Source organism: Peromyscus californicus, unplaced genomic scaffold, assembly GCF_007827085.1.
Source record: "Peromyscus californicus insignis strain IS unplaced genomic scaffold, ASM782708v3 Scaffold_7__1_contigs__length_154581171, whole genome shotgun sequence".
Taxonomy (NCBI): Eukaryota; Metazoa; Chordata; class Mammalia; order Rodentia; family Cricetidae; genus Peromyscus; species Peromyscus californicus.
Window position 1 is genome coordinate 15,099,523 of NW_026294595.1, and position 15,096 is coordinate 15,114,618.

The 15,096-nt window shown below is 52.7% G+C and overlaps 3 protein-coding genes across 4 annotated transcripts; 2 read left to right on the plus strand and 1 right to left on the minus strand.

The window, feature by feature from the left end:
* Positions 1-3,320: 3,320 nt before the first annotated feature.
* Positions 3,321-5,691, plus strand: Tubb4b (tubulin beta 4B class IVb). Its single transcript, XM_052725276.1, has 4 exons — positions 3,321-3,453; positions 3,753-3,861; positions 3,939-4,049; positions 4,486-5,691. Exons 1-4 carry the CDS (start codon positions 3,397-3,399, stop codon positions 5,544-5,546), a joined length of 1,338 nt encoding a protein of 445 aa, XP_052581236.1. The 5' UTR covers positions 3,321-3,396; the 3' UTR covers positions 5,547-5,691.
* Positions 5,682-9,206, minus strand: Fam166a (family with sequence similarity 166 member A). The gene is made up of 7 exons (XM_052725277.1): positions 8,772-9,206; positions 7,496-7,710; positions 7,135-7,397; positions 6,871-6,997; positions 6,479-6,573; positions 6,113-6,230; positions 5,682-5,770 (listed from the first exon to the last, which is right to left on the minus strand). The coding sequence occupies exons 1-7, from the start codon at positions 8,825-8,827 to the stop codon at positions 5,682-5,684; spliced, it is 963 nt and encodes a 320-aa protein (XP_052581237.1). The 5' UTR covers positions 8,828-9,206.
* Positions 9,207-12,598: 3,392 nt separating this feature from the next.
* Stpg3 (sperm-tail PG-rich repeat containing 3) lies at positions 12,599-14,836 on the plus strand. 2 transcript variants are annotated; one of them, XM_052726000.1, is made up of 6 exons: positions 12,599-13,107; positions 13,194-13,351; positions 13,463-13,597; positions 13,686-13,807; positions 14,248-14,359; positions 14,470-14,836. In XM_052726000.1, exons 1-6 carry the CDS (start codon positions 13,001-13,003, stop codon positions 14,601-14,603), a joined length of 768 nt encoding a protein of 255 aa, XP_052581960.1. In that variant the 5' UTR covers positions 12,599-13,000; the 3' UTR covers positions 14,604-14,836. The 2 variants fall into 2 exon arrangements, with proteins under 2 accessions (XP_052581960.1, XP_052581959.1); XM_052725999.1 differs by having other exon boundaries at positions 13,686-13,774; positions 14,068-14,359.
* Positions 14,837-15,096: the final 260 nt, after the last annotated feature.

Genomic DNA, 15,096 nt, shown 5'->3' on the forward strand with positions numbered 1-15,096 from the left:
GGGGTTTGTTTTTTTTTGGCTGTATATATGTATGTGCACCACTTGTATGCGGTGCCATTGGAGGTCAGAAGGTGTCGGATCACCTGGAAAAATGGTTGGTTGTAGCACGAATCTTAACAGGTCGTATTAATAAAATCAAACCCGAAGCCAGGTATTGGGGTGAGTGCTGGAAGATCAGAAAAGCAGAACAAGCCACAACTTCCTCGCCTTGCCAATTCCTCACCTGATCCTGTTTCCTCAGACTGGAAGTCTCTGAGTCCTCACCCAAATGGATCTCAGCTGAACTGCTGCTCAAAGCCTACAAGCTTAACCAGGCTCTAGTTCCTGGTTCTATGCCTTATACACCTTTCTGCTTCCTGCCATCACTTCCTGGGATTAAAGGCTCTTGTTACCACGCCTGGCTGTTTCCAGTGTGGCTTTGAACTCACAGAGATCCGGATGGATCTCTGCCTTCGGAATGCTAGGATTAAAGGTGTGTGTGCCACCATTTCTGGCCTCTGTATCTAGTAGCTGTTCTGTTCTCTGACCCCAGATAAGTTTATTAGGGTGCACAATATTTTGGGGAACACAATACCACCACAGATGGTTGTGAACCACCATGTAGGCACTGAGATACAAGCTTGAGCCCTCTCCAAGAGCATCAAGTGCTCTTAAGTGCTGAGCCATTTTCTGATTCCCTTCGATCCTCCACACATACACTGTGGGTGTCTCTGTGGTCCTTTCTGTCTATGTTTAGAACATCCCAGGCCCTCTTTACCCATAGCCTCTAGTGTCACCCAGGTTCTGTGCCATCCCCTCCCTACCCTAGATCCTAGGCTTCCTAGGCCTGGAATTCACCAGAGAATTGACTACCAGAGAATTGACTGCCTGCTCTGGGAGCCAAGGACTTGCAGAGATGAACTCTAGCAAAGACAGAGCAAGGTCTGTGCACTGCAGCCTTAGTTCACCCACTCTTGTGATTGATTGCAGAGTGCTTTTACACAGCCTCATGGTGTTCTCTGATGTTCCAGAGTCGGGGCTGAGCCAGACTGCTTCCCTGGAAGACCCACTGAGGGAGTCAGTGAGGCCTAGTCCACAGGGGAAGCACCTTGGCACCTCTCCTTCCGGGGTGAGGGAAGGCCTTCCACAAAAGCTGACCACAGGGTCCTTTAAGGCCGCAAAGACTGTCTGCCTGCTGCTCCTGCCTGGCAGTAATGTACCCTCCCACTGGGACCATGGCCACCAGTAAACAGAGCCTTCCTTGTGCAGCCTCCAACAGCTGCAGGCTGGGGAGGGAGGGCAGGCAGGCACCCAATGCTCCCACAGCCCATTCTGCCTCACTTCCCTGCTCTTCTGGCTGGCTCTGTGCACATCCTCTCAGGCTATAGGCTCCAGGTCTTCCTGGGTCTTCTTTCTCACTAGCACAGGGGTACTCTTGGTTCATGGTGTAGATCTATAGTGTCTTCTCTTACCAGCTGTGGGCAGCCACTGTCCTTGGTGGGCTGATGCTCAAGAACCACGGTTATGCTATGTTATTCATACCTATTGCCCAGCTTGAGACCCAAACATCTCAAAGAGAAGCTCTTGGTGTTAAAGCTTAGAACTTCTGCTTCCTTCATGGATATGAATGTGCTGACTTTGAGATTCTAGTGGTTAAGTGACCTGGTGCACCTCACACACATCTAGCCCTCCTGAGGTATGGGTCCTCTAAGTGTGGTCAACAGAACCCATGTCCCGCTTTCTGAACTACCCTTTTAGGGAAGTGGGCAGGACAGTCAGATCTTGCTAGAGACTAGCACACTGGTTAGGATGGTTAACATGAACAATAGGACTCCATCCAACAGAATGCTGCTGCTTAGGATATAGAATTCTGCTTGTCCTGATGGCTTTTTCCTGTGACATTGTTGGTCATTGGATACCACAACCAATAGGGATTGCCTAACACACTCAGATTTGAAGGTAGTTCATACCAAAAGCTAGACCCACAGATGCCTGGTGCATGGACTAGAACAGACCCCATAGTGTAATATTCCTTAAAAAAAGAAAAAAATTACCAAGTTAGGCATGGGAAGGTCTGTAAATCCTTGCATTCTGGAGGCTAACGCAGAATTTCCTTGAGCTGAATTCCAATTCACCAGTTAGAAGACCCTGCCTCATATAAATGATGGCACAGAGAAACAACCGAACTAAAAGATTTAATTTTTTTTAGTTCCATGGGCAGAAAGATTTATTAGGGATTAAACTGTCAAGGCCATTGAAGGTGAGGGGGGAAAAGAGCAAATGGCGGAAAAGGATTGATTCAGAACTACACGCTTTGGCAGAATTGATTTTGGGGGGAAGGTTAAGGGAGGGAGTTCCTGGTGAACCGAAAACACCTTAAGAGATTTACTTTTCTTGTAAACAGGAACTTTTTAGGCTTGTTTACCTGGCCAAGTCATGTTTAGGACAATGTCAGCACTGCCATTTTGAGGGTAGGGGGGGCTTTGAACCTGACACCTCAGAAAAAAAACTTATAAAAATATATAAATGGATTGTTCTCTAAGCGATCCACTACAGGGCAGGGACTTAATTTAAGTTTCATACGTTTGTTTGTTTTTCCCTCTCATAGAGTCATGGCCAGGCATGCCCAGCCCTGCAGTCTCCATGCAGCTTTGCGCGCACTTAGAGCGAAGGCTCCAAGGAGACCGGCTCCAGGCCAGCTGGTTTCCACAACACGGAGCGCAGTCGAAGAGGCGGAGGGAGGGCCCTCCCGGGAACAAACAGACCCCGCGCCTGCCCAGTGCGTCCCGGGAGGACCCAGCTGGGCCGGATTTCATGGCTACAATCCGCCTCAGCTTGAAAGTCCCCAAGCTGGACCGCAATTGCACCCGGAGTGCAATGCCTTAGGCTCTTTTCTCTCCCCAGCAGCAGCACACGGACCCTTACACCAAAGAGAGCCCACAAAACTCTGAAAAGAGGCCCCCTCCCTCTCGGCCGGAAGCTTGCTCTCCACGTCCCGCCCGCGCGCTGCACTGCGGCGGTTACCAGGACGCCAACCCAGCGCAGCCAATAGTGTCAGGCTTTCGGCGTGCTCCCAGGAGGCAGCCAATGAAGGTGCAAATCAATCATTTGAAACACCCAATGAATTGAGCACTGCGGCGCCAGGGCGGGGATTGTGATAGGGAGAACCTTAGACAGTACTGACCAATAATGAGCGTATATCGTTGGGAAGGCGGGCCCTAGGCCACTTGATTGACGGAAAAGCAGCCAATCAAACAAGAGTGCTTCTTGGCCTCGTTCTGGGAGCCCAATCCTAGGCTTGCGAAGGCGGGCTATGAGGGGTATATAAGTGCTGGTAGAGCGTCGGTTGTAGCACTCTGTGCGCCTGCTCCTCCCAGCTTGTTCCTTCTCTGCAGCCGCTCCGCAGTCGCCGCCGCCATGAGGGAGATCGTGCACCTGCAGGCTGGGCAGTGCGGCAACCAGATTGGCGCCAAGGTAAGCGGCTAGGGCTCTGCTGGACGGGCGCCAGCGGTACGGCCAGCCGGGGAAGATGGCGGAAGCGGCGGCGCTCTCACTGCGTCCTGGATACCGGCGTACGCTGGGCCGGGACGTAGAAGCGGTGGCTGGTGGCGGTGGGGGCGGACCGTGCGAGGCCCTAGGGACCCGTCGCTCGGGCGCTTTGGAGACGGGGGTGGTGGGGGGTGGGGGGAAGGGCCTGCCGCACCCATCCGGGGCGGGGCTGCCTTGGAGCGCACCGGCCGCCGTGACTCAGCTAACGCCCGAGTCCCTTGCAGTTCTGGGAGGTGATCAGCGACGAGCATGGCATTGATCCTACCGGCACGTACCACGGAGATAGCGACCTCCAGCTGGAGCGTATCAACGTGTACTACAACGAGGCCACCGGTAAGACTCCTCTATCCGTACATCGTCCCGATCACCCCTCCGGTTTGACCACTCTTGACGTCCCCCTGTCCCACCAGGTGGCAAGTATGTTCCCCGTGCCGTGCTCGTGGACTTGGAGCCGGGCACCATGGACTCGGTGCGCTCAGGGCCCTTCGGGCAGATCTTCAGACCTGATAACTTCGTCTTCGGTGAGTGCGGCGGGGGGTGTGGGCGGAGCTTGCTACCCCCTGAGGCTCAAAGGTCAAGGGGCTGACCTAAAGTCCCCGCTGACTAGCTGCCCAGGTGTAACACTTTTCCTGACCTCTGAGTCACTCAATCCCTTGGTCAAAAGCAGCTTTGGGAGGAAAGTCTGTCTGCCGGTAGGCTAGTTGCTGGTAGAGAGTGTGAGCAAACCTGACCCGGTGGCCTGGGTCCCTGGGCTGTCCTTGAATATTGGCCGGGGTACCTAGGGAAGTGTTACTGTCCTAGCTGTGGTCCCCCAACCCCCTCTTTTTTTTCCACACATGGCAGGTTGCTGTGGTGTCATTTCAGGGGTCTTTTCACTTTCTTATAGAGGTGACAACCTCAAACCATTTGGCCTTTTGGGCACGTACCTAGTTAGTGACCAGCTGTTTTCTCTTACAGGTCAGAGTGGGGCTGGGAACAACTGGGCCAAGGGACACTACACAGAAGGCGCAGAGCTGGTTGACTCGGTGTTGGACGTTGTGAGGAAGGAAGCTGAGAGCTGTGACTGCCTGCAGGGCTTCCAGCTGACCCACTCCCTGGGTGGGGGGACTGGGTCTGGGATGGGTACCCTCCTTATCAGCAAGATCCGGGAGGAGTACCCGGACAGAATCATGAACACCTTCAGTGTGGTACCTTCCCCTAAGGTGTCGGACACAGTGGTTGAGCCCTACAATGCCACCCTTTCAGTACACCAGCTTGTTGAAAACACAGATGAGACCTATTGCATTGATAATGAAGCACTCTATGACATCTGTTTCAGAACCCTAAAGCTGACCACACCCACTTATGGCGACCTGAACCATCTAGTGTCCGCCACTATGAGTGGGGTAACCACTTGCCTGCGATTCCCTGGCCAGCTAAATGCTGACCTGCGGAAGCTGGCTGTAAATATGGTGCCCTTCCCTCGCCTGCACTTCTTCATGCCTGGCTTTGCCCCCTTGACCAGCCGAGGTAGCCAGCAGTACCGTGCCCTGACAGTTCCTGAGCTCACCCAGCAGATGTTTGATGCCAAGAACATGATGGCTGCCTGTGATCCCCGCCATGGGCGCTACTTGACAGTGGCTGCCGTGTTCAGGGGCCGCATGTCTATGAAGGAGGTGGACGAACAGATGCTTAACGTCCAGAACAAGAACAGCAGCTACTTTGTTGAGTGGATCCCCAACAACGTGAAAACAGCTGTCTGTGACATTCCACCTCGGGGCCTAAAAATGTCCGCCACCTTCATCGGCAACAGCACCGCCATTCAGGAGCTGTTCAAACGCATCTCAGAGCAGTTCACAGCCATGTTCCGACGCAAGGCCTTCCTGCACTGGTACACGGGTGAGGGCATGGATGAGATGGAGTTCACTGAGGCTGAGAGCAACATGAATGACCTGGTGTCCGAGTACCAGCAGTACCAAGATGCTACAGCTGAGGAGGAGGGAGAGTTTGAGGAGGAGGCTGAGGAGGAGGTGGCCTAGAGCTGTCTTAAGCAGCTAAAGCATGGGAGCAGTGTGAACTCTTTATTCATTCACAGCTTGTCTGCTAGCCATGTCCACTGTGCATTTGCTGTCCTGTTCTGACATCACTTGTACAGATACCACCATTAAAGCAATTCATAGTGTGTGGCTTCGCCTCTCCAGTTCCTTCTGATAGGCCTTTCGGGTGCTGTTACCGAATGTCAGCGCGTAGTTGTCCTGCATGGCTGCAAGAGAGAAAGGCTTAAGCTGAGTTCCCGGGGGAACAGGGAACAGTGGGAGAGGTCAGGGCAGGCTATGAACAGAGCAGCCTCTCTAGGATCGTGTGGTTACCCCCTCAAATAGGCCTGGAGTAACCTTGCTGGCTTTGTAAGTTTACGGGAAAGGCTGCTGAGCCCATACTGACTGGGTAGTTACAACAAAACTGGGACTCTGGCCAGTGGGCCAACAACTGATTATCAGGTAGGTGAAGCGGGACCCCAGCCATTTGACCCCGTCGTAGGTTTGGTGTGTAGTATGATCTTGTCCTTTTGAAGTGGGGATGGGCCTCTGGCAGGAGCGGTACTCACATGGGATGAAGCCCATGTAGAAGGGAATCAGGCCTTGGCTTCTGTAGATGGTGGTGCTTGGCCAGTGGGTCCTGGGCAGCCTTTCGCCCAGAGCACAGACTGGGTGTCTGAATATGAACTGGAGAAATGGATATGTGCTGAGAAGGGCTGTCTCCCCACATGGATGACCAAGATCTTGCTTCTGAGAGTTGTTGTCCATCTGACTGACCACCCAATCCCCCTTACCAGGGTAGGGAATCAGCCCTTGTTAGGATGTGAAAAGGCCTTAAGGGTGACCCCTGGGGAATGGATGCTTTCAGCTGGGAGCAGAAGCAGAACCAGCCTAGCTGAAGTACCTGGAATCAGGCTAGGCCCATGTTTTCCTACCTGGTTCTTGTCAAAGTCATCCATAGCTTGTGTGACTCCATCACGGTAATTCATCCCCATCACCCAGGCAAACCGGGGGACAAAGCCAGCATAACCTGGAGATGGGTGGATGTCAGCGTTTTTCCCTGGCTGCCTTCCCGGCATAACCCACACTCCCAGGTGTGTCAGAAATGCTGAGCCCTTCCATCCCTAAAGGTTGGTTGCTGACTCTTGGGGCCAAATTTAGCTCCTCATGGGGGCAGCTGGGCTGGCTCAAGGAAAAAAGTATTAAGCATGAGGCCAAACCCTGTTCTAGGGTAGGAAGGAGCCCAGGTAACAAGCCTTGTTATTCTCACCATCTCATCTGGACCCTTGGAACCTCACTGGGAACAGCCCAGGCACCCAGCACATACCTGAGATGGCCTTGCGTTGGATTAGGTTGGGGTGGTCTAGCTGGGGTAGTCGCTGGAACCTGCCCACATCTAGTGTCTCCTGCGGGGGATGTGGAGGCAGGTACTCATCCCTCCTGCAGTGGTATAGCTGGGGCAAGGAAGTGTAAATGAGCACACGGCTTGTGTGTGTGTGTGTGTGTGTGTGTGTGTGTGTGTGTGTGTGTGTGTGAGAGAGAGAGAGAGAGAGAGAGAGAGACAGGAGCCAGGCCAGGTGTCTCCACTTACCTGGTACCTCCCTGGGGTCTCCTGAAGAGGTGCTGCATTCTTCCAGGCCTCTTCCCCATATGATAGCAGTAGACCTGGGTGCCCCAGGTCTTTAGCCTCTCCCTTTCTCCCTGGAGGGAATGGTGGGTAGGGAGGATAAGGCATGAAGCCTGCAGGCATTGAAACCTGTCTGGATATGTTCTCTACCTGTGGCGGCCCCTGGGTGTCCATCTCCTGGCGTGGGAGCTGGCCCAGGATCTCAAAATTCTTGTAGGGTTTCAGACCTGTACAGACAGGACAGCTCTTGAGCCATATAGGAAGGAGGGTGGAGCCCCAGTGGAGGCAGGGCTGGGTGGGGTCCCACCCTGGACCTGAAGCTCACTGGTATAGTGGGGGATGTAAGGCTCTGTCAGGTCCCTGCAGGGAATCCATGGTGACTTAGATTTGCTGAAGTCCTCGATGAACTTGGGCTTGGACATAGGTGACAGAACAGAGCAGGGGCTCTTCTGGACGCTGGGATCTGTGAGCAGCTGCGCAGTAGTGCGGCCATAGGTGTTCCCCACCTGGTAGCGCAGTTGAGGATAGAAACCAGCATAGCTGTGGAGAGAAGCAGGGGCGATACCACCCCTGTCTGTTAGTTAGCAGGCATTGGGCCACGGCTCACTTTAGATGACGGTACCGGAAGCACCCGCTCTCTGTGACGCCCAGGACTTGGGGTAGCATGTATCAAACGTGACAACATGCCAGGTCTTCACTGTCATCACTGCGATCAGGTTGTTCTCCACAGTGGACCCCTACACCCAGCAGGTCTAGCATTGTATGTGCATGGGTGTTTTGCCTGCATGCATGTCTGTGTACCACATGTGTGTCTAGTCCTTGCGGAAGTCAGAAGAGGGTGATGGAGCCCCTGGAACTGGAGTTACAGTTTGTTGTGAAGCTACCACGTGGATACTGAGACTTGAACTTCTGAACTCTGCAAGACCAGCAAGTGCTCTTAACAGCAGAGTCATCTCTCCAGCCCGGCACCCAACCATTCTCAACACTCCCTACCTCACCCCATTGACACCTCCAAAAGTGACCAATATTGAAAGGAGGTATAGGTCCTTCAGTTTCCCCCTATTCTATGTCCCATGTTGCACTTGGGTCTAGGCAGGTATGCACACACACTTTCTTTGGAAGTTTTTTATTTTATTATTTAGTTTGCTGTGCTGGAGATCAGACCCAGGACTTTGCATATGCATGTTAGGCACCCTACCTCTGGGCAATACCAGAGGTATTGTCTGTTTTTAACTGGACTATACTTCTTCCATATCTGAATCACCTCTGCCTATGGAGGGCAAGTTCAGTATTTGCTTATCCAGTCTCTGCCAGATTGTTTGGCTGCCACAGTTTTTGCCTTTGACAGACACACTGGCCACCTAGTACTGCATTCAGGTTTAGGGCAAGGCCTAGGCCTTCATCTGTAGCTCCAGCTCAGATTTTCCTGTCCCAGAGCTCTTCAGCCCCAGGGGTCTCTAGATTCCACTCCTTGGTAACCCTGGCTTTGGGTCTCTTCAGCATTGGTCCTCAGCCTCCTGGAGTCCAGGCTAAACCCCAGCCCTACTGCTCATCCCTCTTTCCCGACCCCAACCTCTCTCTATAGAGCTCCCAGCTCTTACCCAGGGATGTAGTGGGGTTCTGGAGTGAAGAGGCTGTGTTTCTGAGTAGCTGTCATTTGCTTTGACTCTGCCCTTGCTGGTTCAGCCCTTTCTGTGTCCACCTTCCTTCCCTGAAAGAGACCTGTTGCCTGGTAACCATTGTGAAGGGGCCAGCATTATGGACCCAGCCATCTGTTAACCCTGTGAGTGCTCCCAATCTCACAGCATCTCTAGCTCAAAGACCAGTTAGGAAGGTGTCCTGAGCAAGGCAGGGTGTCCTGGAAGGAAGCCCCACTCACCCAGAGCTCAGGAGCCAGAAATGGAAAGAGGTTGGACTCTCACCACTACTCCCCGAGGCCAAGACCCACTGACAAGCAGTCCCTGCTTCATGGTGGGGTTCTTTACCTAGTCCTTCTCCACTGATGAAGTCAGCACTGAGTCAGGTTTCCCAGATGACAGCTGTGTGGACTCTCCAATAGGCTTGTTCCCCTGTAGTAAGACATTGATTTCCATACTTAACAAATCCCCTTTCTGTTTTTTTGTTTGTTTTGTTTTGTTTTGGTTTTGGTTTTGGTTTTTCGAGACAGGGTTTCTCTGTATAGCTTTGTGCCTTTCCTGGAACTCACTCTGTAGCCCAGGCTGGCCTCAAACTCACACACAGATCCTCCTGAGTGCTGGGATTAAAGGCGTGCGCAAACCACCGTTCGGCCCCCCTTTCTGTTTTTTTTTTTTTTTTTTTTTTTTTTTTAATGTAGAAAGAACTTTCAGGGCCGGAGATATGGCTTAGTGGTTAAGAGCACTGGCTGCTCTTTCAGAGGACCCAGGTTCAATTCCCATGGCAACTCACACCTGTCTGTAACTCGAGTTCCAGGGCTTCTGACACCCTCTCTTAGACATGCATGCAGGCAAAACACCAATGAACATAAACTAAAAACTAAACAACAAAAAAAGCTTTCTTTGATGCTGGTGAGATGGCTCAGAGGTAAAGACTGCTCGTCATGACAGCTGACAGACTGCGTTCAGTCCCAGGAACTCACCAAGGGAAAGGAGAGAGCTTACTCCCAAAAGTTGTCCTCTGAATTCTACTAACACACTCTAGGCAAATAAGACCCTGTTTGATAACAAAAATCCTTTGTTTTTGCATATGTGTGCAGACATGCTCAGATGTGTGCAGAGCCCAGTGGTCATGTTCTAACCTTCCCCTAACACTGTCAACCTTGGGGTTTTTTTTGTTGTTGTTTGTCCACCCCCACCCCCCCACCCCCGAGAAAGGGTTTCTCTGTGTAGTTTTGGTGCCTTTCCTGGAACTCACTTTGTAGACCAGGCTGGCCTCGAACTCACAGAGATCCGCCTGCCTCTGCCTCCCGAGTGCTGGGATTAAAGGCGTGTGTCACCACCACCGGGCCAACCTTGTTTTCTAAGGCAGCTTCTCTCATTGGTGTCTGAGGCTTACTGATTAAGCTAGGCCAGCCAGCCAGTGAGCCCAGGGATCCCCCTGTCTGTGCTTCCCCAACACTTGCTTTATAAAACAGTTTTTTAACTGTTTGTGTACACATGTGCTATGGCACTCCTGTGGAGGTCTGAGGACAACTTTGGGGAGTTGGTTATCTCTTCCACTATGTGGGTTCTGGGGAGTGAACTCGGGTTGTCAGGCTTTGGTGGCAAGTCCCTTTACCCACTGAGCCATCTTGATGGCCCAGGCATGCCACCAAGACGAGCTTTTTCTGTGTGTGCTGGTGAGTCATACTGAAGTCCACATAACTTGCACAGAAAGCACAACTGAGCTCTGTCCCCAGCTCTCAGGAAGAACTTTATAACCATAAAAGTGAATGTATCACAAAGGGAAAACCAGCGTAAGCAATAATGGAAGGCAGACTAAACTTTGCAACAGCTGTGTGAACAGATAAGTCCACATAAAGGACTTGTGGAGGGCTGGAGAGATGGCTCAGGGGATGACCACTCTCCCAGAGGACATGAGCTTGATTGCCAGCACTCACATCAGGCATCTCATGATTCTAGCTCCAGGGAATCCAACACCCCGGCCTCTGGGCATCTGCACTCAAGTGCACATACCTACACACAGACACGTAGACATAGTTACAAATACTAAAGATAGCTGGGCCATAGTGGCACAAGCCTTCAATCCAGAATTCAAGAGGCCGAGGCAGGCAGATCTCTGAGTTCCTGGCCAGCCTGGTCTACAGGACAGTCAGGGCTACACAGAAAAACCTTGTCTGAAAAACCAAAAATAAATTCAGATGATTGCTTTAGAGTCTCATTAAAAATAAATCTTTTAAAACATCTTATGAAATAAAACATTAAAAATTAGCCCCCAATATTAAAATGCAAATATAAACACAAATGTTTGAAAACAAGACAAACCCAGAGCCTCTAAACACAAAAAGGTACAGTTGTTCCTGAATCAAATAAATGCTGACCATATGCTGATAATGGCAGTTTTTAATGTGGGTCACTGAGGTACACCTGGAGCACAATTTGCTTATATAGATCAAGTCCAAACAAGACACTGCTCTCACCACCCTAAAGAAGTGCTCTGAAACTAATAGCCAAAGACACATGGTGGTTGTGGTGAGGACTAGAGAGGTGTTTTAGCAGCTCTTGTTGATCTTGCAGAAGATCCAGGTTCAACTGCCAGCATCCACACGGTAGTTCACAACCATATGTAACTCCACTTCCAGATGCAGCTGATGCCCTTTTCAGACCACCACATCACTAGGTTTAAATGTGGGAACACATGTACATGTAGGCAAAACCCACATACACATTAAATAATTCCCCAAGCAAGAAATATACATGTGTGATACCATCACAACTACATCTATTTTTTTTCTTTCTTGCTTGCTATGTATCCCAACCTGGCCTTGAACTTGCAGCCATACTCTTGCCTCAGCCTCCCAAGGGCTGGGGTTACAGGTGTGGCCACCATGCACAGCTCCACAGCAGTAGGAGTGTGTGCTAGAGGCCAGGACCTGGTGTTGGGATTCTTCCTCAGCTGCTCCCCATCTTAGGTTTTTGTTTTTGAGATATGGCTTGTCTCACAGAACTTGGAATGCATCAGTTCAGTTCAACTGGCTGGCCAATGAACTCCGGGGATCCTCCATCTCCCCAGTGCTGGGGGTGCAGAGGCCCACCCCTGAATTTTATGTGGATACTGGGCATCCAACTTAGGTTCTCATGAGTGCACGGCGGGCCCGTTACTTCTGGAGCCGTCAGTATCCCCACAGCAATATTTATTGCAGGGAGGATCTGGAGACACCTAAATGTCAGCAAGTGCTTCTTCAGAATCCTCCACACCAGGTACCTTAACACCATCAATTATGTTCTCAAAGGACACTGCACAATGCGGGAGGAGGCTCTGGGCAGCCTGTGAAACCTTCGTCCAAATCAAACTTGTTTCCTCATGTCTCCATCCATCTGTCCAGAGAAGTGTCAGTCAGGGCCAGTGCTAAAGGGGGAGATCAGAAAGGAAGAGGCCCAGTCACGGTGGAAGAGGGCTGGAGGAGACTCTGTGGAGAGGGTATTTTTCTGTCTTGAGTGCTGCCTGGGAAGTGTGGGGGCCAAGGTCAGGGCTGGAACAGCCAGACCAGCCAGCACCAGAGGCCACTCTGGAAGGGCCTTCGTGCCCAGATGGGTTCTTGCTTCTTCAGGCTCAGTATTCCTTTGTTCATCTAATACATTCTGGCCTTCTGGCCTCGGTGCATGCAGGCAGAGGCAGAAGACAAGTGCTCCTAACTAGCCCTGCCGGAACTGGCCTGACTCGGAAGGCAGGCCCGAGTTACTGTGCTTTGTCTCCCCGTGACAGGGTCTGCTACAGGGGCAGCAGCTCTTCCTCTTCCTCCTGACTGTCTGTCTCCTGTTAGCTGGCCCTCACTCACACACCTGGCCATACTGCAGGACTTGGCATGTACTTACATGCCCCACCCCCTCTTCACCTAGGGTGGGGCTCCAGACCTCCCGGAAGTACTGCTAGAGTGGACCCAAGCCCCCAGGAGAGGAAAAAAAAGGATTGGGACAGGTGAGAGCCTGTCTTGACCAAGGCTGACCTGGATGAGACGGTCTCAACAGGTAGGGAGAGGGGCAGAGGATGGAGGCCTTGTAGGAGAGTCCCTCCTGATCTGGACAATGTTCCTTTCCTCGGGAGCTCCCAGCAACAGAAGGGAGGGGCATGACCCAACAGTGAGGTCACAGAGCCCAGCAGTGCCCTCTGGAAAGAGAGCCCGAGACCTAGAATGAACTTTGACCAGAAGGCTGTGAAATTCCTGGCAAATTTTTACATCAATGGAGGCAAACACTGGACCCGGGGTCCCCTGAGTCAGCAACCTCTTCATCCCACCCAGTAATTTCAGAGGGTGGCGGACAGGTGGGGACTCAGGAGGAAAGACCAGTCAGACAGGTGGACAGTGGTTGTTGGCTTCCTTGCAGGCCCGAGGCTGCTGTGCTGTGGTGGGACCAGGAGCTTGAGGCAGCCTGGAACGAGATGTGGCCCCCAAAGGCAAAGAGGGCCCCAAGTGGCTTCAGGTCAAAAATGAGCACCCCCAAAGAGTCCACATCTACCTGCGCAGAGACCCTGAGGGATCTGTGTGAGTGAGATTCTTGGCTACCTCACTCCCACCCCAGGCCAGTGTGGGGAGGGATAAGGTGAAAGCAGTTTTCTGGGAAGAAATGGGTCTAGAGCTTGCTTTTCACGCCAGTGCAAGAGCGACGCCCCCCGATCCTGACTGACCTGGATGTCCCGGGCCCCACCAAGTATGAAGTGCCCAGTGCGTCTCTTCGGGAGTCCTCTCCACATCCCCAGTACACCATGGGCCACAAGTACCCTGGTCGAGGTGCATGTCCCCACAGCCCTGCCTATACCTGGGGAATGGGGGCCTCCTGCCCTGAAGACCTCCCCACCAACTATCCGCCCCACTGCAGAGGGTGGTGGCCGTAGGGCATGGCAGACCTTGTGGCTCCAAAGTGAAAGCCCCTTCACGCAGAAGACCGACTTCAACCGAGAGCGAAAGGTAGAGACACTGTGTGGGCCAGGTAGAGGGAGGGTGGGAGGAGATGGTCAGGGGATTCCTTGCAGAAGGTGGGGGGGTGGTGTTGCAGGTGAGGAGGAGGCGAGGAAAGGGGTCAGGCGGCTGGTGGGAGGGGCTGGAGGGAGGAGCTACGTGGCTGGGCTTGGTGATGGGCGGAACTAAGGGGATCCAAAAAAAAAAAAAAAAAAAGGAAGCGTTAGGCCTGGAGGATTGGAGGATAGGGTAAAGCTAGGCAAGGAGATTGCAGCCCCGGGTCGCATCCTGACTCCTCACAGTGGCCATCGCCCGCCGAGTACAGGCCGCTGAGCCAGCCTGCCTTCCCGGCCTTCAGCTTTGGAGGCCGCCGCCGCTCTGTTGTCAAGCTACCCAGGGATTTGCGCCCAGGGATGCTACGAGCCCGAGGTCCTTGTGCCTATACCCCACTCTTGGCTGCCTCACAGCCCTCTGGCGAGAAGCGACCCAGCCCCAACACCTATAACATCCTTCCTGGGTACCGTCTGCAGAGTACACGCTCACCTGCCTTCTCCATGAGTCGCTCCCCTGCGTTTGTCTCCTGGGTCAGCTCCTGTAAGGAGGCCTAGGAAGAGAGGCTTGGCCGGCCTGAGGGTGGAGTGGGGCTTGGGCCTCATAGGGGGGATGCGGGGGTAAGGACTAGGGTCAGCTCACTCTCTCTGCAGCCCGAACCCCAGGTCCGGCTGCCTACTACGTGGAAGACTGCTACAACTCACGCTTCCCATCTCCGCCTGGAGTGGTCATCCAAGGAGTGCGCAGGCCCAAGCGTCACGACACAGGCCCCTTCTGCACGCTGTAGGCCCGTCGGGTATAGATCGCAAAGCTGACCTCCCTTGAAGTTTTCCTGGGTTTCCTTTGGAACTCTCTGCAGCCTGGCCTTCTGACCATCTAGACACCCCTCACCCACTCTCCTGGCTTACACTGCGCAACGAGAAGAGTCTTTCCAGGGCCCTCCTCCCCCTACTATACTGAGATGCAAATGATTCTTTTGAACTGTGGTCTCTGGTTGCCCATCCTTTGCCTAATGGGCTATTTTGAATATGTGGCTTCCTGCTTATTTCTAGCTTTCCTGGTAGTCCTGGTTTTCTCTGCTCCTGCATGGTGCTCTTTTCTTCAGAATTGAAATGGCAGCCTGGGAACTAACCCTAAGCTTCCTGACCTAGGATAGAATAGGAAAAGGATCCTGTGGCAATGTGACCCAAGGTCCAGCATCTACCTGAGGGTCAGGCTGTTTGCTGAGCTGAAGAACTAGTGGGATACGCTGGGAGGCCAGAACCGGGAGTATTGCCATC

Bases quoted from the DNA above. Each gene is read 5' to 3' on its own strand.
- Tubb4b (XM_052725276.1), top strand. From the start codon at position 3,397: ATGAGGGAGATCGTGCACCTGCAGGCTGGGCAGTGCGGCAACCAGATT. The intron at 3,454-3,752 runs GTAAGCGGCTAG...AGTCCCTTGCAG, and splicing joins GCAACCAGATTGGCGCCAAG to TTCTGGGAGGTGATCAGCGA. The intron at 3,862-3,938 runs GTAAGACTCCTC...CTGTCCCACCAG, and splicing joins GTACTACAACGAGGCCACCG to GTGGCAAGTATGTTCCCCGT.
- Fam166a (XM_052725277.1), bottom strand. From the start codon at position 8,827: ATGACAGCTACTCAGAAACACAGCCTCTTCACTCCAGAACCCCACTAC. The intron at 6,998-7,134 runs GTAAGTGGAGAC...TCCTTGCCCCAG, and splicing joins AGACCCCAGGGAGGTACCAG to CTATACCACTGCAGGAGGGA. The intron at 6,231-6,478 runs GTAGGAAAACAT...CCATTTCTCCAG, and splicing joins ATGACTTTGACAAGAACCAG to TTCATATTCAGACACCCAGT.
- Stpg3 (XM_052725999.1), top strand. From the start codon at position 13,001: ATGAACTTTGACCAGAAGGCTGTGAAATTCCTGGCAAATTTTTACATC. The intron at 13,775-14,067 runs GTAGAGACACTG...GACTCCTCACAG, and splicing joins ACTTCAACCGAGAGCGAAAG to TGGCCATCGCCCGCCGAGTA. The intron at 14,360-14,469 runs GTAAGGAGGCCT...CTCTCTCTGCAG, and splicing joins TGTCTCCTGGGTCAGCTCCT to CCCGAACCCCAGGTCCGGCT.